Here is a 27,271-nt window from a genome sequence, read left to right as displayed (position 1 = left end):
TGTAAGACCTTATGTAATTAGACTCTTGCTGACTTCAGTAAAAATACTATTTTAACAGTCATCTTGTTCATGACATTCATTTCCATCTGAAAGCCTTTGAATTTAATTGTCTTTCTGGTGGGCTCTGACTTGTTAGACCTTGCCATAACTGCTATAGTGTCTATGATAATCTAGAGCAAACATAATACCTAATAGTGAAATACTGAGAGCTTTTTTTCCTGAAATCAAGAATGATACAAGAATGTCTACTATCAGTTCAATTAACATTGTTCAGTTCGACTATTTTAATGGAAAATTATTCTTAAGATCCTCATAAATTCAATAGGAAAATAAATTAAATAAAATGCATATGTATTAGAGAGGGAAAAAAGAATCATATTGTTCTTATTCACATATGACAAAAAAAATCTTATATTTGAATGAAATTTTTAGGTACTAATTATGTCTTTAAAGTACTTCTTTGTATTTTAAGAATACACTCTTTTTATTCAGCGTAATTTTTCCCACTATGAAACTTCTTTTTTATTACGTGAGTTTCTTTTTTTGGAAACAAAACCATTTTCTTTTGTATTTGATATTTTCATTTCATGGCCAGTGTGTATTTTTTATCTATTCTATTTTGATTTTTTATATGTCCTTTTCATCTGACAACCCAGTTTTCCTCTCTGCTGCCAGATGGTCCAGCATAAGGGATCATGGGGAGACTCCAGAAGGAATTTCCTGGCATAAGGATTTTGTTGATCCAATAGTGGCTATAAAGTGGTGAAATTTATTTTCATCTTTCCTTCAAAAGTTTTTTTATGGTTTTTTAATTGTTATCTACATTACTCTTAATAACTAGATATCGGCACTTCTACTTCAATAATTCACTTCTCTTAACTTTTCTTTTACCTTCCCTATAATATTTCTGATGTCTTCTGGGAGAGGTTCTGATTCTGACTTAGCCTAATATCTTATACAATTTATTATAATTATTATATTGTTTATACTTAATATTTCCAACTAGCCCTTTTCTGTGATACTTTATAGTTTATCTGAAGTTTCTATAACTACTAATAGTTCTGCTTCAGGTGGTAGGTATTGCATGCTGTGTTTTCTTCTGAGGAAGTTTGATACTCAGGATCTGCATAGTCTATGATTGAGGTCAACAGATAATGTGTCTGGTAATATATAATGTATGGAAATGTTGAGACAAGAACTAGCTTGTATCAGTCCTTATGAATGAGTAAGTTTGTGAGCGAAAAGTGGATGGATCCCAGGAAAAAAAGTTGCAAGACATAAAACATCTCCTTCTAGGGGCACCTGGGTGCCTCAGTTGGTTAAGCGACTGACTTTGGCTCAGGTCATGATCTCATGGTTCATGAGTTTGAGCCCCATGTTGGGTTCTGTGTGGACAGCTCAGAACCTCGAGCCTGCTTTGGATTCTGTGTCTCCCTCTCTCTCTGCCTCTTCCTCTGTCTCTCTCTGTCAAAAATAAATAAATATTTAAAAATATTTTTTAAGATACATATTCTTCTAACTATTATTACTTGCTTCTATTCATCCAAAAATCACCTGGGTTGTGGATTCATCTAAAAACTTTTAGGAAAGAACAGCATTGGAGGGATATAGATCTTAGATTTTATTCCACAGCTCAGGGAGATTAGGTAGGGAGGGTTACAGGTGTTTAAAATAAGAAGAGAGAGGAGCTAAGACAGAAGAGAAATAGGAGAACCCCAGGCTTGCTCCCTTGAACACAGCTAGATAAATACCAAATCATTCTCAAAACCTAAGAAATCAATATGAGGATTGACGGAACTAATTACACAACTAGAGGGAGAGAAGAGGCCACATCATGGAAGGTAGAACGTGCAGAGATGTAATTTGGAGGAGAAATGGATCATGGCTGCTGTAGAGGGGAGGGGACCCTGGCCACAGCAGGAGGCAAGACATAGAAAGGAGCACACAGGGGAACACACAAGGAAAATACTTCCCCAAAGACATTAACTGGGAAAATGAGAGGAGCTGATTTTCATGAGTTCTTACAACCAACAGGGCTCAAAGATTGGAATTTTAGAGGTCCACAGTATGGCTTGTGTAGAATCCAGTGGGTGTTGCATTGTTACTATGGAGAAGAGCAGATAGCTCGGTAGTAGACAAAACAATCTGAGGATCCCTTGGGATGCACTGGGAGAGATAGTTCCCCCTTCTTGGAGTGCATCTGGGAGAGGTGGCATTTCACCAGGGATGAAAGAGCTGGTGGGCACCATTACCCTTCCCTGCCATTCAACATAGGTGCAGAGACACCTGATGAGGGCAGCTAACCTGGACACTGGTTCTTTGCTGTGCTTTACTCCCAAATTCACCCCCTTGTGCTTTGGTGTGACTAGCAGTCTGGAACAAACCTGCATCAGTAACCCACACAGTGAGATACTCCAACAGAGGAATACTGTGAGCCCTGCCATGCCAGGTCCCTAAACCTGGGAGTTTAAAAATTCAGCCTTCTTGTCTGAAATAGAACATAAGTGCACTGCACTGCTGGATGGGCAGATGTCCGGGTGAAGGCGGGGATCTGAACTCCTGGTACACACAAGGGGAGCTTGTTTGCTCTTCTGGGAAGGCTTACCAGACAGTAGCAGGCATGAACTCACCTCTCTAGATTGAGGAAAGTGGCTGGTGCCATTTCTTTCCACTGCCCCTCAGCATAAACTAACTTCAATAAGCAGCACAGTGTCAAAAGTGACTGCTTAAACTGCTTATATCAAGCCTCAGCCCCTGCATTCTGAAGGTGCTGCTTTTCTAGAGCAGATGTGCCTGAGAATTAGAGTAGCTCACCCTTTCCCTAAGAGATTAGCACAAACTCTCAGAATATACCCTATATACTGACGACGGAGCTCTGCAAAGCTTCACTTCTAATGGAACTAGCATTAGGTCTCTTTTAACAAGAAGACAAGAGCACACCTAGTTAAAACACACCACATTCAAGAGAAGGTCCAAACACTCTCCACTGCACACAAGGAAAAACTCTTCAGAAGACTGACTTGAGGGAAAGAGCAGCCAAAACACAGCAGCAGAGTGGACACAGCATTCACCAGAGACACACCCTGAAGTGGCAGGTCATGTACAGTATATGCCCTCTTTATAAAGCCATTACTCTCAGGAGCAGAAAATATAATAGGATTTCCTAACACACGGAAGACAGAGACCTAGGCAAAATCCAAGATGGAGGAATTCATCCCAAAATAAAACAAGAAAAAGTCATGGCCAAGGATCTACTGAAAGATAAATAAAATGCATGATAAAGAATTTGAAACAACAACCATAAGGATACTAGCTAGGTTTGGGAAAAGCCTCCACAGAGTCCCTTACTGCATAGGTAAAAGACCTAAAACCTAGTCAGACCTAAATAAAAAATGCTATAACTGAAATGTGAAAATGACTTATTGTAATTACTACAAGGATAGAAGAAGCAAAGAAGTGAATAAGTCATACAGGAGATAAAATTTTGGGGACAAATGGAGCTGAAAAGAAGAGGGAAAGAAAAATATGCATCACGAATATAGACTTAGGAACCGCAGTGACTCCATAAAGTATAATAACATTTACATCACAGGAGTCTAGAAGAAGAGAGGGAAATGAGGCAGAAGGTTTATTTGAACAAAGTATAGCTGAAAATTTCCCTAATCTAGGGAAGGAAACAGAAATCCAAATCCAGAAGGCAGAGAGAACTCTCATCAAAATCAACAAAAGCAGGCCAACACCAAGATATATTGCAGTTAAATTTGCAAAATGTAGAGATAAAGGGAAAAAATTCCTAAAAGCAAAAATACGGAAGTCATTAACTTACAAAGGAATATAAATAAGGTTAGCAGCAGATCACTCCACAGAAATGTGGCAGACAAGAAAGGAGTTACATGATATATTCAACGTGCTGAATGGTAAAAATCTGCACCCAAGAATATTCTACCCAGAAAAGCTAATACTCAGAATAAAAGGAGAGATTAAGAATTTCCCATACAAAGACTAAACAGATTCATGACCACTAAACTTGACCTGCAAAAAAGACTCTGGGAAAGAAAGACAAAGAACAGCAAGCACTAGAAAGAAACAGAAAATCTCCAGAAACAATTACTTTACTGGTAATACAATGAAATTAAATTGATATCTATCAATAATCGCTCTGAATATAAATTGATTAAATGCTCCAAACAAAAGAAATAGTGTCAGAATGGATAAAAAACAAAAACAAAACAAAAAACAAGAGACATCTATATGCTGTCTACAAGAGACTCATTTTAGACCTAACGGCATTTGCAGATTGAAAGTGAGGAATGGAAAATGATTTATCATGTTAATGGAATCAAAAGATAGCCAGAGTAGTAATACATCTGTAGTTATATCAGATGAAATAGATTTTAAGCCAAACTTGTAATAAAAGATGAATAAGGGCACTTTATCATAACAAAGGGGTCTATCCAACAAGATCAATCGTCAATATATATGCCTCCAACTTCCCAACTTGGAAATTCCCAAATATTTAAAACAACTAATAACAAACATAAAGGAACTCATTGATAACAATATACTAGTAGCAGAGGACTTAAGACCTCACGTCAATGGACGGATCATCTAAGAGGAAAATCAACATGGAAACAATGAGTTTGAATTATGCAATGGACCAGAAGTACTTAAAAAATAAAATAGAACATTTCATCCTAAACTAGCAGAATACACATTCTTTTCAAATGCACATGGAACATTTTCCAGAAAAGACTGCATGCTAGCTCACAAATCAGACCTCAATTGGGGCGCCTGGGTCACTGAGTCGGCTAAGCATCCAACGTCAGCTGAGGTCATGGTCTCATGGTTTGTGGGTTCGAGCCCCACGTCAGTCTGACAGCTAGCTCAGAGCCTGCAGCCTGTTTCAGATTCTGTGTCTCCCTCTCTCCCTGACACTCCCCAGCTCATGCTGTCTCTCTCAGAAATAAATAAAACATTTATTAAAAAATATAAATCAAACCTCAACAAGTACAAAAAGATTGACATTGTAGCATGTACATTTTCAGACCATAATGTCATTAAGCTTGAAATCAACCACAAGAAAAAAATTGGAAAGACCACAAATACATGGAAGTTAAAGAACATCCTACTAAATAATGAATGGGACAACCAAGAAATCAAAGTAGAAATTTAAAAATACATGGAAACAAATAAAAATAAAAACATTGTGGTCCAAAACCTTTGGAATGCAGCAAAAGCAATCCTGAGATGGAAGTATAGAGCAATACATGTCTACTCAAGAAACAAAAAACATCTCAAAAACACAACCTAACTTTACACCTAAAAGGGCTAGGTAAAGAACAATAAATAAACCCTAAAACCAGCAGAAGAGAAATAATAAAGTTTAGATTATATATAAACAAATAAACAACAACAACAACAAACCAGTAGAACAAATCAGTGAAACCAGGAGTTGATTCTATGAAAGAATTAATAAAATTGATAACCCCCTAGCCAGACTTTTCAAAAAGAAAAGACAAAGGACTCAAATAAATAAAACCATGAATAAGAAAGGAGAGATCTCAAACAACATTACAGAAATACAAGCAATGGTAAGAGAACATTATGAACATTTATATGTGAAAAAAATTGGGCAATCTGGAAGAAATGGATAAATTCTTAGAAACATATAAACTATCAAAATGGAAACAAGAATAAATAGAAAACTTGAACAGATTCATAACCAGCAAAGAAATTGATTCAGTAATCAAAATTTTCCCAACAAATGTCCAGGGACAAATGACTTCCCAAGGGAATTCTACCAAACATTTAAAGATGAGTTAATCTTTAAATTAAAAGTACCCATTCTTCTCAAACTGTCCTTAAAAAGTACAAATGGAAAGTAAATTTACAACCTCATTCTATAAGGCCAGTATTATCTTGATTCCAAAACCAAAGACCTCACTAAAAGAGAGAATTACAGGCCTCTATCTCTCCTAAATGGATGCAAAAATTCTCAGTAAAGTAATAGCAAACTGAATAGAACAGTGCATTAAAAGAATCATTCAAGTGGAATTTATTTCTTGGCTGCAAGTGTTGTTCATATTCACAAATCAATCAATGTAATGCACCACATTAATAAAGGAAAAGATACGAACTATATGTTCCTCTCAATAGATACAGAAAAATCATTTGACAAAATACACCATCCATTCTTGATTAAAAAAAACCCTCAAAAAATAGGGATAGAGGGAACATACTTAAACATCATAAAGGCCATATATGGAAAAATCATAGCTAATATCATCCTCAATGGGAAAAAACGGAGAGCTTTTCCTCTGTGGTCAGGAACAAGACAGGGATGCTCACTCTTACCATTGTTATTTACACAGTGCTGAAAGTACCAGCTACAGCAGTGAGGCAACAAAAAGATATAAAAATCATCCAATTGACAAGAAGGAAGTTAAACTTTCACTATTCACAGACAATATGATATTCTAGGTAGAAAACCCAAAAGACTTCAGCAAAATATTGCTAGAACTAATACAGCAAAATTCAGCAAAGTTGTTATATAAAATCAACATACAGAAATCTCTGTTGCATTTCTGTACACCAATAATGAAGCAGCAGTAGAGAAATCAAGGAATCAATCTCATTTACAATTGCACCCAAAACAATAAGATACCTAGGAATAAACCTAACCAAAGAGGCAAAAGATTTATACTCTGAAAACTATAGAACATTTATGAAAGAAGTTGAAAGGACACAAAGAAATGGAAAAACATTCCATGCTTATGGATTGAGAGAACAACTATTGTTAAAATGTTTATAGTGCCCAAAGCAATCTACACATTTAATGCAATCCCTATCAAAATATCACCAGCATGTTTCTCACAGAGCTAGAACAAACAAGCTTAAAATTTCTATGGAACCACAAACGACCCTGAATACCAAAGCAATTTTGAAAAAGAAAAGCAAACTTGGAGACATCAGTATTCTGGACTTCAGTAATATTACTAAGCTGTAGTTATCAAGACAGCATGGTACTGGCACACATACACACACACACACATACACACACACACACACACACACACCAGACATACAGATCAATGAAACAGAATAGAAAACCCAGAAATGGACCCGTAACTATATGCTCAACTCATCTTCAACAAAGCAAAAAAGATTATCCAATGGAAAAAAAGTCAGTCTCTTCGACAAATGATGCTAGGAAAACTGAACAGCAACATGCAAAAAGAATGAAACTAAACCACTTTCTCACATACACAAAAATAAATTCAAAATGGATGAAAGGCCTAAATGTGAGACAGGAACCATCAAAATCCTAGAGTAGAAGACAGGCAGCAACCTCTTTGACCTTGGCCATAGCAACTTCCTACCAGATAGGTCTCTGGAAGCAAGCGAAACAAAGGCAAAAATGAACTATTGGGACTTGAGATATAAAGCTTCATACAGTGAAAGAAACAATCAACAAAACTAAAACTCTACCTTTGGACTGGGAGAAGATATTTGCAAACAACATTATCTGATAAAGGGTTGGTACCACAAACCTATAAACAACTTATCAAACCAAGCAAACACAAAACACAAAACAATCTAGTTAAGAAATGAGTAGAACACATGAATAGACATTTTTCCAAAGAAGACATCCAGATGACTAACAGACACCTGAAAAGATGCTCAGCATACCCATAATCAGGGAAATACAAATCAAAACCATAATGAGATACCACTGCACACCTGCCAGAATGGCTAAAACTAACACCACAGGAAAAACAGATGTTGATGAGAATATGGAGAAAAAGAAGCACTCTCACACTGTTGGTGGGAATGCAAACTGGTGCAACTACTCTGGAAAACAGTATGGAGTTTCCTCAAAAAGTTAAAAATATAACTACCCTATGATTCAGCAATGGCATCACAGGTGTTTACTCAAAGGATATAAAAATACTGATTTGAAGAGGCAAATGCAACCTGATATTTATAGTAGCATTATCAGCAATCACCAATAATGGAAATTGCTCAAATTGTCCATTGACTGATGACTGGATAAAGAATAGGTAGTGTATATATAATGGAATATTAACCATAAAAAAGAATGAAATCTTGCTGTCTGCAACAATGTAAATACAGCTAGAGTATATTAGGCCAAGTGTAATAATTCAGTCAGAGAAAGAGAAATACCATATGATTTCACTCATATATAGAATTTAAGAAATGAAACAAACCAACATGGGGGAAAAAATTAAAAGAAAGGCCAACCAAGCAACAGACTTAATTAAAGACAACAAACACAGGGTTGATGGAGGGGAGGTTAGTCAGGAAATAGGCTAAATGGGAGAAATGGTGATGGGTATTAAGGAGGGCACTATTTGTAATGAACAAGGGGTATTATACATAAGTGATGAATCACTAAATTCTACTCCTGAAACTAATATTACACTACATGTTAACTAACTGGAATTTAAATTAAAACTTGAAAAATATAAAAATAAAAAATAGACATAAAAGGACAGGACCTCAATTGTTTTAAATTAAAAAATAAACCTAAGAAGACAGAACCTCGATTGTTTTTCTGCAACATATCACTCCTGCACATATTGGCTACTAATGATTTTTCCAGAAAATGATCAAGCAATGATTATCCCAACAAAGTGTGGAGAATAAGAAAGAATACTGAAAAAACTCTTCTTTGATTGGTTCTCTTACTACAGACACCACTGCCCTCTCGCCCATGAGCCACATATTTTCTAGTAAATGATGGCATTTCCCTCCACTTGGTAGCTAACCTGCTTTAAGAGAGATTGAGTTATGTTTGACTCTTTGTTAATCATTTAAGGTCTTGCTCCATGTGAGAGTCTTATTTTCAGTTTTGAAAGTGACTAGGTAAATCAGTCTAATTCAAGCTTTTGAGATTAGGTAATGATGTACCATAAATATATGCTACCTTTTCAAACTATGATTTATGAATTTTAAAGATGAATTTTGTGTTGCCATTTGATTGATACATTTCTTTATATCTTTACTTGTGTTTTGAAAATTAATTTAAAATATTCTTTACAGTTTTGTTTATATTCTAGTTAGTTAAAATATAGTGTAATATTAGTTTCAGGTGAACAATTTAGTGAATCGATGCTTACACACAACACCCAGTGCTCATCACAATAGGTGCAGTCCTTAATGCTCAGAAGGCCAGTTCTTTATGTCAGAATAATCACAGCATTAGGACATAGAGGTAAAACCCACCCATTTTAAGTACACCAAAATTTTCTACTTAAATAATGCCAATTAGGACATTTAATTCTGTTATTCTTCAGCTATGCCCCATGAAGCATTTTAAGGCAATTGAAAAATAGTTTCAAAGTTTAATTTTAAGCTGGTTCATAATTTTGTTATATTTGAAAACAGTCAAAACCTAACCTTGAAATTAAAATCAATAAATGACTAGATATTGAACACATGAAAAATTCATGAGCCTTTTATATCACTGCTTTAACTAAAATCTCACAGGAAGAAAATTATAAAAATTTTATATTCATTAAGTTTAATAAGAACTTTTTACAGTTCAAACATTTGTAATAGCAGCAAGGACAAAGATCTTTTAAATCATTTTGCAAATGTTAATATAGATAGGAATGATAAAATAAGCAATATTTAACTATATTTTAATCTAAACATCATTCTACTTATACATCTTAGCCAAAGAAATTAAGCCATACTCTACCAGAGCAACACCTCCTCCATACTGGCTATCACACATCTTCCCTTGAAAGACAGCACCAACATAATTTGATTTTTCTCTGTAACTTAAGTTTTAAAAAAGATCATAATCATATAATTTTGTAAAATTCAGCACAACTACTATTGAGTTTACCAAATAAGTTTTTGTCTTGCAGAGTTATATTATAAATGTATAAATATTTCCACCTAACATAGGGTAATAAAGCTTGGAAGTGACTAAATGTGTCTGCTTTTTAAAAAATAAAATACATTTAAAAAGCAAATAATAGAATGTTTATTTTCCTATTGAATTTTTAGAAAATAACAAAGATTCTTTTTATGTATTGCTTTTTAAAAAATAAAAAATTCCTTGTATATCTAAACAATAAAAATTTTTAAAAGTCCCTCACAATTAGAAATCGTAAGCAATACAGATAAATTAAATGGATAGTGTCACCTTAGGGACTGAAGTTTCTCATTAATCAGATAAAATTAGACAACCAGAGTTATGCAAATGGCATATTTGTGGACAGAAAATAATTTAAATTATTATAATTTTGTAAATATGTATATTTTATTTTAATATAGTATAGTACCATATTATATATGTCCTAAATATTGATAGGAGAAAAACAAAGTACTTATTAAATAGGAGGGTCTTATATTTTTATAAGTGTAGGACAATGTAAATATGGTATGTTAGAGATATTAAAATATACAGTAGTGTTTCCATACCCTTGGGATTTTTTGTTATCTTATGCAAATAAACCATAAAAAGAAGGTCTAATAGTACACTCATCATTTGTGTTTCTTCAGATAGATACTGTTAATATTTCAAATATAGTTAGGGAATTTAATGATATGTTATACACTCTAAGGTAAGAAAGCATATGATAACAATATTGAAGGAGTGAGTTTTAACCACAATCAAATAAATAGAATGATTGGCATCAATAATTCTGTTATAACACCTGTTTTTTGAAAAATAATATTCACATGATGCTGTATGTTGGGGAAAAAAAGGCACATTTACCCTAAAGGCCTGTCAACTGACAAAATTAGGTCAAATATTGGTGTGTTTCCTTTGTATAAGATTTAGTAAAGCCAAGATACGCTTACACAAGTAAAAATGCCATATCATGTGGACGCAAAACAAGATAAGATCTTTTCCACTTTAAAAATCTGTGTAATAATTCATTAGCATCTCCAGTTACTGGGATTTTATTTTCATCTATCCAGAGTTCCAATGAAGAGAGAATTATCGTAATATTAAATGATGTAAAAATCTAAAATAGAAGACATAAAGAAAATACATTTAAATATCATGGTTTAAGTAGATCTGGGGATTTATCTATAAAAATAAATACTACACTGATGACAAATATTAAATGAAAGAACTGCTAAGTATGGATCAGATCTTATAGAGTATATTAGTAAGTAATAAATACTACTTATAAAACAAGTAATAATTAACATTTTGGAATACTTGCACTTAAGCAAGCCCCATGTGAAGTGCTTTATCAGTTTAATAATTACTGGTTACTCCATAACCTGGAGGACCTGGGTGGCTCAGTTCGTTAAGCATCCGACTTCAGCTTAGGTCATGATCTTGTGGCTCAGGAGTTTAAGCCTTGCGTTGCGCTTTGCTGACAACTTGGAGCCTGGAGCTTGCTTTGGATTATGTGTCTCCCTCTCTCTGTGCCCTTCCCCCTCTCATGCTCTGGTTCTCTTTCTCAAAAGTAAATAAACATAAAAAAATATAAACACCATAACCTAATTAGCTATATATAGAAATTCTTCTTCTTCCTATTGCTTTTCAGAAAATAAACTGAAACATAAAATAGTTATATTATTTGGCATATTTCATACATCATGTGTGTTCAGGCAGAGCCATAAAATTAAAAGTCAGAATTGTTTAGGTAACACAAGCAAATGCAAAAGAATTGAAAGCAAAAACTTACAGCATTGGTCAGTCCAATCAACTGGAAGATTTTTTGAGTGACAACAATTGTATCAGAACCCATATGATTGTACTGGAAAATATAACAAATTTTCTAAATTATGAATTTATTAGTTGTAAACATTATTTCTTATTATAGAAGTAATAAATATATTCAGTGCAAAATACAGAAAGTGTTTTTATAATACAAAAGACACTACAAACTCTTCCAAAAATAAAAGAGGAGGGGACATTTCCAAACTTTTATTAGGCTACCATTACCCTAACACCCAAATCAAACACTGTAAGAAAAGAAATATACCAACCAATACTCCTAATGAATACAGATGCAAAAAATCCTCAGCCAAATATAAGCAGACTGAATTCAACAGCATATTAAAACAATAATACACTATGATCAGTAGGGATTTATCCCAGGGATGCTAGAACGTTCCAACATTTGCAAATCAGTCAATATGATACATTACATAAACATAATGAAAGACACAAATCATATGTTTAGATGATGGATCATCAGTAGATGCAGAAGAAAGCATTTTGACAAATTTCATCATCCTTTCATAATGAAAGCTCTCACCAAAGTGGAAATGAAGAGAATGTACATCAACATAATAAAAACTATATTTGTCAAGCCTATAACTAACATTATACTCAACTGGGAAAACCTGAAAAACTTTTAGTCTAAGATCAGGAACAAGACCAGGCAGCCCACTTTCACTACTTTTATTTAACATAGTATCAAAAATCCTACTCAGAAGAACTAGGTAAGAAAAAAAAATGTCATTCAAACTGGAAAGGAATATCACTCTTTGCAGATCACATGATATTACATATAGAAAACCCTAAAGACTACACACACACACACACACACACACACACAAAGGTTAGAACTAATTTTTAAAATTCAATGAAGTTGCAGGATAATAAATCAATATGGAATAATTTGTTGTTTTTCTATATTCTAATAACAAACAATCAGAAAGAAAAGAAAACAATTTCATCTGTATTTGTATCAAATGGAATAAAATGCCTAGAAATATATTTAAACAAGGAGGTAAAAGATCTGTACATTGAAAACTATGAGACAATGATAGAAGAAAGACACAAAAATATAAATATATATTGTGTTCATGGTTTAGAAGAATTAGCCTTGTAAAAATGTCCATTCTACCCAAAGCAATATACAGATGCAATGTAATGGCTATAAAATTTCCAATGGCATTTTTCAGAGAAATAGAACAGAGAGTCTTGAAATTTGTGTGGACCCACAAAAGATCCTAAATAGCCAAAACAAATTTTAAAAGAACAAAGCTGGAGGCATCATGCTCCTTAATTTCAAAATATAGTACAAAGCTATAGTAATCAAAGCAGTATGATATTGCCATTAAAACAGACACATGGAGTGTCTGGGTGGATCAGCCATCTGACTTCGGCTCAAGTCAGGATCTCATAGCTGGTGAGTTCAAGCCTGATGTCAAGCTCTGTGCTGACAGCTCAGCTTAGAGCCTGGAGCCTGCTTCAGATTCTGTCTCCATCTCTCTCTCTGCACCCCCCCCCAACTCTCATGTACTGTTTATCTTTCCCTCTCTCATTCTTTTTTTTCTCTCTATCAATATAAACATAAAAAATTTTCAAATAAATTAAAATAAAACAGACATATAAATCAATGGAACAGAACAGAAAGCTGAGAAATAAATCCATGTCTTATAGTCAGTTAATTATAATAAAGGAACCAAATAATACACAATGTATGAAAACAATCTCTTCAATAAATAACATTAGGAAAACTAAACAGCACATCCAAGAATGAAACTGTACCACTATTTACATCATACAAATAACATGTTATAATGAATTAGACTTGAATGTAAGACCTGAAACCATAAAACTCTTAAAAGACAACATACCAGAATGCTTTTTCATATCAGGGGGTGATGACTTTTTTATTTTAACATCAAAAGTAAAGGCAACAAAAGTAAAATTAAGCAAATGGGACTACATAATTCTAAAAAGGTTATGCACAGCAAAAGAAAGCATGAAGAAAATGAAAAGTCAACCCATCAAATGGAAAAAGATATTCATAAATCATATCTAAGAATGCGTTAATATTCAAAATGTCTAAAGAACTCATATGAGTCAATAACCAAAAAAAAGCAAATAATCCAATTAAAAATGGGCCAGAGGTTATGAATAGATACTCTTCTTAGGAAAATATACAGATGACCAAGAAGCACATGAGAAAGGACTCAACATCAATAACAATTAGGGAAATCCAAATCAAAACCACAATGAGGTATCACCTCACACCTATTATAATAGTTGTTGTAAGTAAGACAAGAAATAGCAAGTGTTGACAAGGATGTGTAGAAAAAGGAGGCCCTATGGACTGTTGGTGGTAATATAAACAGCCATGGTGGAAACAGTATGGAGTTTCCTCAAAAAATTAAAAATGGAGCTGCCATGTGATCCATCAGTGCCACTTTTGGATTTTTGTCCAAAGAAAATAAAAACACTAACTCAAAGATAGAAATGCACTCCCCAGATTCATTGTAACATTATTTATAATAGCCAAGACATGAAAACAATCTAAGTGTTTATCAACAGATAGAGAAAGAATATGTGGTATATGTGTACAATGGAATATCATTCAGGCATAAAAAAAATTTTGCTGTCTGTGACAACATGGATGCACTTTGAAGGCATTTGGTAAATGAAATAAAACAGACAGTGAAAGATAAATACTGAATTATCTCACTTATTTGTGGAATCTAAAAACAAAACAAAACAAAACCCAAACTCACAGATAGAGAAAAGATTGATGGTTTACAGAGGTGGGGTGTAGGGAGTGGGAGATTAGGTGTAGGAGATCAATAGGTACAAACTTCCAGTTATACCATAAGTAAGTTCTAAGGATTAATGTACAGCATCATGACTGTAGTTCATTAAACTGCATTGTATATTTGAAAGTTGCTAAAAGAGTAGATCATAAAAATCCTCATTACAAAAAAATTGTAGGTTTATGTGGTGGTCATTTTGCAATATATATTTTGCAAATACCAAATCATTATGTTGTACATCTGAAACTAATATAATGTTACATGGTAATATTATCTCAATTTGAAATAAGACACTACCAATAAGATATGTTTTACTATCAAATAAATAATAATTGAAAGAAAATCTTAGCTTTAAACTATAAGATCTAAGTGGTGCGTGGGTGGGTCAGTCAGTTAGCAACTAACTTCCACTCATGTCATTATCTTGCAGTTTGTGAATTTGAGCTCTGCATCATGCTCTGTGTTTACAGTTCAGAGCCTGGAGCCTACTTCAAATTCTGGGTCTCTGTCTCACTCTGCCCCTCCCCTACTCTCTCTCTCTCTTTCTCTCTCTCCCAAAGATAAACATTAAATTTTTTTTAAACTATGATTTAAATGTGAAGAAAAAAGATTATAGATTAAATACATGCACTCAAAACAATGCCTTCTGAGACCTCATTTAAAAAATTAAGTGTTAAATTATTAAAAACAATAGAAAATTAAATTTTCAAAAGCACAAATGAAAGAAACAAAAACAAATACAAAAATTGATAAGAGAAGAACAGATAAGTGATAAATGATTAAGCAGATTTAAGAAATTTAAGTGATAGACTAGTGAAGCAACTTAATTCACCTTGAAAACTCTAAAATACTCAGATTGGCTACATAAGTTTTTCTTCAAGAGAAAATGGCACTAAGAGCAGGCCGATTGACTTTAAAGTTTGTTTAAGCAGTAGTAGTTAGGGCTTGGGGCACCTGGGTGGCTCAGTCAGTTAAGTGACCAACTTCAGCTCAGGTCATGATTTGCACTCAATGAGTTTGAGCCCCGTGTTGGGCTCTGTGCTGACAGCTCAGAGCCTGGAACCTGCTTTGGATTCTGTCTCCCTCTCTCTCTGCCCCTTCCCTGCTTGCACTCTGTCTCTCTCAAAAATAAATAAACATTAAAAAATTTTTTAAACAAGTAGTTAAGGCTAGAAGAACCTCCAGAATGGTTTTGTGAAAAAAAGATAATCCAAGAATGTTATATATTGAATGATTCCATTTATACAACATTTTGGAAATTAAAAATATAGACATGAAGAACAGAGTAGTTGTTTTCAGAGATCAGGAAAAGGGGGATGAAAGAGAAGTAGGTGTGGCTATGAGAAGGCAACACAACAGATCCTCATATTGATATTATTCTGTATCTTGACTGTGTATGTCAATATCATAGATGTAATATTTTAAGATGCTAAAAATTGGAAAAATGAAGGTTATGCAGTATCTCTATTTTTTATTTTAATATATATTTTATTCATATTTTATTTAGTAAAAAAGAAAATCAACACTACTGGTGATAAATAGGCATAACAATACAAGTCAACAAACACACAGAAATAAATTAAAGTAAGCAATCAATAATTTAAGCACTTTATGCCAACATTTGAGACAAGAAAGCTATGGTAAATGTTTCAGTTCCAAATTTAGAAACTCATTCATGTGCAAATAATAAATAAGATCAAGAACATAATTTTTGGATAGCAGCTAGGGGCGGAAACATCATCAATGCAATTAAGAGAGTAGTTGTTTAAAGATGTATTAAAACGAGGATAGGGCAAAACCACAGATTTTTCAGATTTGAATAAAAGAACAAGATGGTTTGAGATACTCAAGAGTAAAACCTTCAGAATAAAAGTTTTTGTTTGGAGTCAATGGATCTATCACAAACAATGGTCTCTATGTATTCTCACAATTGCATATGAGTAAAGAATTATTTCTAATAAAAAGATAATTTTAAAAACATTATAAACTAGAAAATATGCACTTATGTCAAAGAGAGATAGTAAAGGAGGAACAAATATTCATGAAACAGAAAAAATCAAATTGCAAACATACATACAAATAATGACATTAAAAATGAAAAAATCTCTTAAAGTGTACAGAAATCCAAACCACGGTGAGACAGAACATCACACATGCTACAGTGACTGTTATCACAAAGACAAGAGATAAGAAATGCTCGCTAGGATATGGTAAAAATGTAAGTGTCCATCAATAGATGAAAGAATAAAGAACTTGTGAGATGTACATACATACACACACACACACACACAGGAATATTATTTGACCATATAAAGAATGAATTTTTTCCATTTGTGACAACATGGATGGTCCTTGAGGACATTATGCTAAGTGAATTAATAAGTGATTAAGTGAGACACAGAAGAATAGATACCTATGATCTCATATACATCTGAAGTTAAAAAAAATAGCTCATAGATACTGAGAAAAAAAATGGAGATTGTCAGAAGAGGTGTGAGGGATGAGTAAAATGAGTGAAGAGTATCAAAAGGTACAAACATCCATTTATAAAATAATAAGTTATGTGGATTTTAATGTATAGTACGTATAGCTAATAATACTGTACTGTATATCTGAAAGTTCCTAATAAAATAGATCTTAAAAGTTCACATCACAGGAAAAAACGGTCTGTAACTTTAAATAGATTTATGGTGGTCATCATTTTGCGATATATACAAATACTGAATCATTATGTCATATACCTTAACTAATACAATGTCATGTGTCAATTATACATAAATTTATAAAATAAAGATAAAAGAAAACTATTCAAAAGTCTTAAGCAGGAGATTGATACAATATGATTTATGATTTTAAAAGTTAAAAAGGCCATAGCCTCATCAGATTTTTGGTATTAACTCCTTTGTCTCTATAAAATGAATTAGGAACTTTCTAAACAGTTTAGAAAGTAGTTCTCAGATTTTGGTATGTTTCAAAATCACCTGGAAAATGAATAAAGAATACAGAGACCAAGACTTGTTGAAGTACAGCAGGGTCTGTGTCTCTGATTTTATCACCAATTTTCCTAAGTGATTCTTATTCATACCAAAGTTTGAAACCACTAGATTATAATGTAATCATCAATTATATAAAGTTTAGATAAAATGTAGCTGTGAGCTCATAAGTTCTTGAAGGATTTTTTAATTGTAGTCTATTAATCATCTTTTAGGTCTCTTCCATGTTAATTGATCTATTTAACAAAACTATAGAACGACCATACCTATTAATATAAAAGCAAAAATTATAACTATTAATCAATAGATTCCAGAAATGTATCAAAGAATAATATGTGATGATGAAACAGAGTCGTTTTCCAATAAAATAATGCACAACATCAATAAAATATGTAAACATTAGTGCTAGCTTTGGCAGCACATATACTAAAATTGGAACAATACAGAGAAGATTAGCATGGCTCAAGGATGACATGCAAATTCACTCCATATTTTTAACTTGAGGGTGTTATGCTGAGCGAAATAAATCAGGCAGAGAAGGACAGATACCATATGTTTGCACATATAACTCGATTAGGAGGAACTTAACAGAAGACCATGGGGGAGGAGAAGAGGAAAAATAGTTGAGGAGAGGGAGGGAGGCAAACCATGAGAGACTCTGTAATGCTGAGAACAAACTGAGGGCTGATGGGAGTGGGGGAGAGGGTACGGGGGGTGGTGATGGGCATGGAGGAGGGCAGTTGTTGGGATGAGCACTGGGTGTTGTATGGAAACCAAGTTGACAATAAACTATTTAAGGAAAAAAATGTGTAAACATTATCCATTACATCAACAAACTGCAGGAGAAAACCTGGATGGTTGTAATAATAGATGCTGAGAAGCATTTGATAAAATTTGCCAGCAATTTCTAACAACAAATTAAAAAATGAAATGGGAACCAAGTAAAACTTCTCAATTATGATAAGGATGAAACAACATCAATGGCAAAAATCAACTAAAAACTAATGGTAAATATTATTCTAAATGGAAAAACCATTTAAATTAAAATCAGGACCATATAGCATGCCTATTTTACCTTTCATCATTTAACTTGGTCAGGCAAGTTTTTGTGAATGGAAAAACACCAGAAAATAAAATAATTGTTGGAAACATTTAGAGATAAGAAATAAAATCCTATCTTTTGAGTTTATGATATATTTCATACTAAAACACCCATGAAACTGCAGTAAAATTACTACAAATACTAAGAGAATATGGTGAGGTCACTAGATACAGGAGCTATTTATAAAATTGATGTTTCTCTCATTTTCTGTAAAAAAAAGCTTTCATGTCAGATACTGAAAACCCTAAAGTACTTAAGAGTAAATAAAAAAAATAAAACAAAAAAAGCAGTATATCTATGTGAATAAAACTACTGAAATCTTATTTTAAAACATAAAATCAGTCTATTCCCAAAAGTACACATTATTTTTGGATAAAAAGGCTTTCTATCACAAATCTGTTGATTACTCTAAATTAGTATTAAGTTTTAATACCATGCCAATTAGAGTCTTCCATTTTGGGAGGGAGGATTGAGAAAATGATCATAAAACTTACATATACAAGAATAAGAGCCTGAAAAAAATTATGCAAATGTATGAGAAAAAACAGGATATGGATTTGCTTTCCTGGGTACCATTATACCATAAAGTCACTTTAATCATCAATATGGTGTTAGCCTATGAATGGAAAAATAGACTAATGTGATACAAAATAGAGAACTCATAACTATATCCCAACTATATGTGAGAATGTGAAGGCATATTTGAATACATGAAAATTAAAGATTTGTGTTCCAAAATATTCACAAATAAAGTTAATTACCAAAGGTAATATTTTGATAATATTTTATATCAGACAATAAAACATAGATATATTAAAGATTCAAAGATTTCTTATAATTTGATAAAGCAAACAAATATCAAAATGAGCAAAAAGCATAAGTTGTCAATTCAGGGAAAAGCTAATACTAGTGACCACTAAGTATTAAATGATATTTCAATTAATTATCAATTAAAGAAATGGAAATTAAAATCACAGTAAGATAAAATTTTACATGCACTGACTAGCAAAAATTAAACAGAAATATAAAATGGATGGTTAGTAGGTAGGAAAGGAACATAGTATTTTCAGTTTTAACTTGGATATGTGAAAAAAAGTTACAATATTTTTATAAAGCAAGGGACAATATCTATTAAAATTAAACAATTTGAATCTTTTGAACCATCATCCCTACTCTTGGTGACTTTTCTCATAGGGGTTAAATTCCCAAGATGGAAGTACTCATGAATAAGGATAATTCTTGCAACATTATTTGTGTTGGGAAAAAAAAACCAGAAGGAAAAAAACTAGAAATAAAGTAGAAAGTCCTCAAAAAGGTAATAAATGAATCAATTATGTCACATGCATATCATGAAATACTATCCAGTCCTCAAAAAGAATGAATTAGCTACTCTGTTGACTTAAGGAATCTCTACTCACACCCACACACCCAATAAATACAACATAGAATATTAACAAATTATTAATTTTTTGAAAAGATAAACATAACTGACAAAGCTTTAGTGACATTGACCAAGAATACAAGAGAGAACTCTACAATTGTTAATTCAAGGTATAAAAACAACAACTACTGACTATAAACAAATGACAATGGAACCGTATGAATAATAATGTGGCAAAAATTTGGATGAGACAGATGGTTCCTTGTAGGACATAAGTTACCAAAACTGACTCAAAAAGAAATAGAAAACAATAAGCAAATATTTGAACAAACATTTAAAAAATTCCCATTAAAAAGGAGATGGGTTAGAGAAGGCTCTACTAGTAAAATTCTATCAAATACTTAGAGAAATACTTAGAGAAAAATCAACACCTATTCTTTATAAAGTTTTCTATAAAATAGGAGGAAACTTTTTCTTACTCCTTCAATGAGGTCAGTATTACCCTGATACCCAAAGCCAGAAAAAACACAACAATAAAATAAAACCATAAAGCAATATACCAAATGAAAATAACTATAAAAATCTTCAAATACTAACAAACCAAATGATACAACATATAGAAGTGATTATACACCACAACCAAGTGGGATTTATTCCAGGAGTACAAGATTGGTTTAGTATGCAAAAACCAATCAATGTAATTCAACTTATAAAAATAGACAAAAGCCACATGATCCTTTCAATAGCTATAGAAGAAACATTTGACTAAATACAACACTTACTCATGAAAAAAACAGTCAATAAACTAGGGATAAAAGGGAAAGAACATCTATTAAAAAGCCACAGATAGAGGCACCTGGGTAGCTCAGTCAGTTAAGCATCTGACTTTGGCTAGGTCATGATCTTGTAGTTTGTAAGTCTGAGCCCTGCATTGGGCTCTCTGTTGTCAGTACAGAAACTTCTTTGGATTCTCGGATCCTCTGTCCCCCTCTTTCTCTACCCCTCCTCCACTTGTGCTCTCTCTTTTCTCAAAAATAAATAAACATATTTTTTAAGAAACCCATGGTTAACATCATATTTAACAGTGAAAGAATGAAAGTTATTCCTTTTAGATCAGGAATAATATAAGGATATATGTTATTGTTTATTCCACCTTTCACTGGAGGTTCTAGCTAGGGTATTTAGCCAAGGAAGGAAATGAAACAATAGGTATCTATATAGGAAAGCAAGAAGTTAAGCTCTCTCATAGACAAAAAAGATCTGTATATTGAAAAAAATCCCAAGAAAGCCACTAACATATATGTGGATTAATAAGAGATTTCAGCAAAGTTGCAGGAACAATGTCACTATACAAAAATCAATTGCATTTCCATTACATCTGCAATAACCAATCCAAATATTAAATAACAAAATGAATTTACAGTAGCATAGAAAATAATAAAATCTCAAGAAATAAATTTATTGTAATTACAAAATAAACACTGAAAACTAAAACCCACTGTCAAAAGTAAGAAAGACATCCTGTTTTCACATATTGGAAAAGCTAATATTGTTAAGATGGCAATAATTTTTAATTGATCTATAAATACAATATAATCCTTATCAGAATTCCAGATCTCTTTTTTTATGGATTGACAAATCGATCCTAATACGTATATAAAATGAAAGTGACACAGAATGTCCAAAACAATTTTAAATAAGAACAAAGTTCAAGGACTCCTACTCTACAGTTTGAAAACTAACTACAAAGCTATAGTAATTAAGACAGTGTGCTACTCAGCACTTTCAACAATAGCCAAATCATGGAAAAAGCCTAAATGTCCATCAACTGATGAATGGATCAAGAAGATGTAGTTTATCTATACAATGAAATTCTATATGGCAATGAGTGAGAATGAAATCTGGCCATGTGTAGCAACGTGGATGGAACTCGAGCGTGTTATGCTGAGCGAAATAAGTCAGGCAAATAAAAACTTTTAGAAAAGTAAAAAAATACACAGAAACAGCTAAGGGAAAAGGAAGAACTGAGGGGTCGGGGGGGGAGGAGCATGATTTATGAAAAAAATGAGAAAAATAGCAAAGATATAGAAATTATTTTAAATTTGAAACAAATTCTGGAGTTTAATAATGCAGTAAATAAACTGATATTCATTTAGAAGGGGTCAACAGTAGATTTGAAGAGACATATGAAGGAATCAGCAGACTAAAAGGTAGGATGATTGAAATTACTGAGTCTAAGAACCAGAGAGGGGAATTAATGGATTTATACAACTGCGAAAAATAATATATGAATTATGGAAGACCCTGAAAAAGAATAGAGATTTTTTTGAAGAAACAATGGCCAAAGTGTTCCCAAATTTGATGTAACACATGAACCTACAAATCCTGGAAGCCTGACAACACTAAAAGCATAAATCCAAAACCAAACCACATCAAGACACATTATAATCAAAGACATTGTAATCTAATTGTCAAAGCTAAAGACAAAGATAGGATACTGAAAGCAGCAAGAAGTTATTAATCACATAGAAGGGATGATGATTGTGAGTCATTTTTTCATCAGAAATCTCAAAGTTCAGAAGACAATAGAATAATATATCTAAACTGCTAAATGCAACATGGTACAGTCACTTTAGAAGAAATTCTGGCATTTTCTTACAAAATAAAACAAACTCTTACCATTGATCTACCATTAATACTCCTTGGTATTTACCCAAAGTAGTCAGAACTTATGTACACATATAAACCTGCACATGGATGTTTTTAGCAGTTTGGTTCACAATTTTGAAAACTTGGACGCAACCAAGATACCCTTCAGTATAAGTGACTAAATAAACTGTGGTATATCCAGACAATAGAATTTTATTCAGTGCTGAAAAAAAAATGAGCTATTAAGCCAGGAAAAGGATAGCAGCAAAGTTTAAAACATATGCTGTATGTTAAATTAGATGACATTCTGTAAAAGCAAACATTTGGAGACAGCAAAGAAATCAGGCATTGCCAAGCATTAGGGAAATGGGAAGGATAAATAAAAATTACTAAGTAAGAAACTGTTCTAAAGGCAGCAATTATTTTCATTTACACAATTAATATAAAATTAAGAATAAATTTATGGAAATTTTATTTTCAATTTACTGATACTAGTAATTTAAAATACATTAAAGCAGAGAGAAAGCAAAAATTGTCATTGTCATTTGTTAAAAATGTATTCCAACCTTTTTATAACCCTTCATTGCTAATATAAATGGGCATAAAGCAAATTAAAATATACTTACCAAATTTTTTTCAACTACAACATGCATTTCTATATACTGAGAGAACTCTGAGAGTGGCTGAAAAAAATCCACAAACTCTACATCAAAATTAATATTTATCACTACTTCTTGAATTTAATGTTGTAAAATCTCATTTTTATATATAAAAAATAGAACCAGGTAATATAAACAAAACTTGGTATCACTGAATCACTTGCCTTTGTCACATCTTTTGTACCTGATCACATATTTAATTCACTCAAGAAAAACTTTCCTCTAATTCCATTGTCCATATTCTCACTGGTACTGGGCTATTCATGTTATTTTCTCTATTTCTATTTCTCAATTGACTTCCCACTGCAAGATGTATGTGTTTAGTTAGATTAAAATCCTATTATACTTTAGTATGTGGTACTATGTTTTTTCCTATATCCCTAAAACAGTGAGGATACATCTCTGTGTTTAGAGAAATGGGATTTCATTTAAAAGATTAAGTTAATTTTTGTATACTTTACCTAAGGAAAATGTTAGCCAACAGAGAATCAATATAACTAATACTCTTAAATTGGGTCATAGAAATCTCAAGATGTATATCCTGGGTATGATGTGATCCACTTTGATCATAGTAGTTAAATTAGGCATAAATGTGAAGCCTAGTGGTGTTTGAAATCTGCCTTATTTTTATGTGACTCAGATTGTTTCCCAAACATGGGGATAAAATAATAACTGTTATAACTACCACTAATAAAATGTTAATTATTATCATAATTTTTTTATGAAGGAGAAATGCACTGGGTAAAACATGTAAGACAGACATTGCAAGCACTTTAAGACTATAGTGTGGATAACTCAAAATATTTTGTTACTAAAATACTAAAATACATATCGTCTACATGCACAGGAAAATATTTAGAAGTAGCAAAGGAGGAACAAATTTCAGAAATTGAGAAAATGTTATCATGCTTATTTTAGTGTGTGCATTTTTTCTTCTTTACATTGATATTTAATCCCTTGAAAGTTCAAAACCATTTTATTTTCATTAAAATGTTTTCCTTAATGTATAAAAAGGAGAATTAAAGATGGAACAACAAATCTTGTATTTAGCGGAGATCAGAAGAGTGACAGTTACATGGATTTAAAGGAAAAAAAAAGTTGAGAAAAATTAGAAAGACACATTTAGGGATGACTGACTACTCACTTTAAATCTCCCCTCACTATAAAATTCTCTTTCTTGACCCAAATCTTGGATACTTAGGGTTTTATTTTAAAAGTGCATATGAGGGGCTCCTGGGTGACTCAGTCGGTTAAGTGTCCAACTTCGGATCAAGTCATGATCTCACAGTTCATGGGTTCGAGCCCCGTGTCGGGCTCTGTGCTGACAGCTAGCTCAGAGCTTGGAGCCTGTTTCAGATTCCTTGTCTCCCTCTCTCTCTGACCCTCCCCTGTTTATAACAGCTCTCTCGCTCTCTCTCTCTCTCTCTCGGAAATAAATAAAACATTAAAAAAATTTTTTAACTGCATATGGAACCCCCTTATTTGTAACTGGTTTCTTACTATTACTTCTAAATTAAGCACCAAATATTGTATAAAAGTTTTGCTTATAGAACTCTATCATTTTATTAAAGTCCCGAAACAAGAAATGATACTACCTTACTGGAAGATAAAAGTAAACATTTAAATTAATTGAGAGAAATAATACATTAGTGGATTGAGGGATTAAAATCTATTTCTTTGTTTTAAGGAAAATAAGTGTTGCTTAACATTCACTGAAGTAATCCTTGATCATTGTCATCTTTGAGATTGAGATTGGTAAAATTTAGTCAATAAGAATTTATTTACTCATTTATGGAACAATAATAAGCTTGCATGCAGAAAAAGATACATAGACCATTCTAGCCAAATAAAAGTTGAAGACAAATTTGCATAAATTAACGCCAGGAATTGTTATGTGTTGGAAAAGTAGGCAGATAATTTGATTTCAAAAGACCTCTAAAGTTATTTTATTTAATAAGAGAAAATAGCCATATGCAGAGACAAATTGCTTAGTTATGTGTTATATAAAGATGACTCCATCTTCAGGAAAGTTTGCTTTGGTCAAGTAAATACAAAAGAATTGGATCTAAGCAAGAAAATCACATAACACCTCCAGATGATTCAATTGCAACATAGTGAATTTAGAACTCCACCCACTCCAGACACAAATTAAATTATATTGGAGTATATATTAAGATGTAATAAATTAAACAACAAAAGTTTTAAAAGAAATACAGTAATGAATTTTCTAACTCTGGTATGATGGTTAATTTTATCTGTCAACTTGATTGGGCCATAATGTAATGATTTGTAGTTAAATGTTATTCTGGATGCATCTGTGAATGTGATTTTAGATGAGATAAATATTTATTATGGTGGACTTTGAGTAAAGCAGATTACCTTTCATAAAGGGTGGACCTGATTATCACACATCCATACACATATACAGGCATCTTGTTGGTTATGTTTCTCTGAAGAAATATCTGCCCTGAAAGAGACCTTTAACTACTGTATTTGCAGAGCTGAGAGTGTTGAAAACCAAACTCAGAATCTCATTTATATAAATGTATGAATTATAACACAAATTGCATTCCCAATCTTACAGGTTCTACTGTTAAAGTGTGGACATTAATTGGGAAGAAATGAGATCCTGAAATTGGAATAAAGACATATGGAAAGACTCTGATGAAGCTAGGGGTCACTGATCCCTTAAATTCTGATGAGTACTTCTTTGTCAGTAGAAGCAGCCTCTGTATCTCTGTATAAGAAGATCAACCTTGTCTTTCTTGAGGAAAATGTAATTGCCTCTCCTGAGGCCATTGCGTTAAAGGATGCTGTTGATTCTCCTCAGGACTCTAGATATGTATCTTCAATATTTATGTGAATTGCATTTGTGTCAATTATATCAACATTTTGACATAATAAATATGGAGAAAGGAGTGCATTTGCAGACAATAAAGATCTAGATCACAAGGAAACAAGCTACTAACAGTGGAAAACGCCTACATGGAATTCTAGAAAGTTGAATGACTAGTTTTGAGGCTTACCAGATAAGTCGTGGAATTTCTAGTACATCTACCTATAATGTATATTAATATAAATAATTTGTGCATTAGGAAAATATAGTTTATATTGTTGCATAGCAATAATCATAGTTTACTCAGTTAATCACCTACCTCTATACTCTGTATTTTATAGGGCATTTCTCTTGACTCAATTTCCTTCTCAGCATATAAAGAAACACCTTTATTCTTTTGTTTTACTTGATAAATCACATGTTCAAAACCAATTGAAGGTTCCAAGGGCTCAATCCCATAACTCACATTTTCAAACTGTAGTAAGCCCCTACAAATTCCAAAACATACGTAAATAAATAAACTAGTGAATTTTCAAGTCAATAAAATAAATAACAAAATGATACTGTAACAATTTTTTAAATAGTATGTAGATTATTTTGAGTCTTGGCCTTAGATGGTAAAATAGGAAAAAGTTACTAAATATCCACAAACTTACTGAATGGCACAGAACAGTAACATTACTGATATTTATCTAGTAATTAATATTTCATATATGCAAATATCTCAGGAATCTTAATTCAGGATTGGGTAGGAGACAATACAAGAATTTTCGTACTATGCTTTTCTACTGACAGTTTCCCACAATAAGTTATGCTTCACTTAAAATGCCTGAATATAATTTTTAGAATTTAAAAACAATATTATACTTTGTAATCATAAAATTATAAACGCAACCTGAGTCCAGTACATGTGCTAATGGTCACCATAGAATTTGGATAACCTTCAATAATTCCTTGGTAGTAGCAAAAATTCTGAAAAATATAGATAAAATACATAGACCTCTATTAGAATAATTCATGTTAGAGGAACTATTTTCAAATATTTAAAACATATATGTTTATTTGTATGTATCAAATATTCATTGTTTCCAAAACAGATTTATAAGATTATTAAATAAGCAGTTGGCTCAATTG

The 27,271-nt window shown here is 32.5% G+C and overlaps 1 protein-coding gene and 1 pseudogene across 1 annotated transcript in view; one reads left to right on the top strand and one right to left on the bottom strand.

The window, feature by feature from the left end:
* ADAM2 (ADAM metallopeptidase domain 2) overlaps nucleotides 1-27,271 on the bottom strand; it is a 111,110-nt gene that overhangs the window by 56,990 nt on the left and 26,849 nt on the right. The window contains exons 5-10 of the mRNA XM_039253398.1: nucleotides 27,033-27,109; nucleotides 26,457-26,625; nucleotides 23,269-23,325; nucleotides 11,682-11,753; nucleotides 10,840-11,006; nucleotides 9,725-9,806 (exon numbers count right to left, since the gene is read on the bottom strand). Of these exons, the coding sequence (XP_039109329.1) occupies nucleotides 9,725-9,806; nucleotides 10,840-11,006; nucleotides 11,682-11,753; nucleotides 23,269-23,325; nucleotides 26,457-26,625; nucleotides 27,033-27,109 (624 nt within the window). The remainder of the gene's footprint in view (nucleotides 1-9,724; nucleotides 9,807-10,839; nucleotides 11,007-11,681; nucleotides 11,754-23,268; nucleotides 23,326-26,456; nucleotides 26,626-27,032; nucleotides 27,110-27,271) is intronic.
* On the top strand, nucleotides 17,913-18,006 carry LOC120246084 (annotated as a pseudogene).

The sequence above is a fragment of the Hyaena hyaena genome, unplaced genomic scaffold (genome assembly GCF_003009895.1).
Source record: "Hyaena hyaena isolate Hyena2069 unplaced genomic scaffold, ASM300989v1 scaffold_446, whole genome shotgun sequence".
In the NCBI taxonomy this organism is placed as follows: domain Eukaryota; kingdom Metazoa; phylum Chordata; class Mammalia; order Carnivora; family Hyaenidae; genus Hyaena; species Hyaena hyaena.
This window is presented reverse-complemented; position numbering and strand designations above follow the sequence as displayed.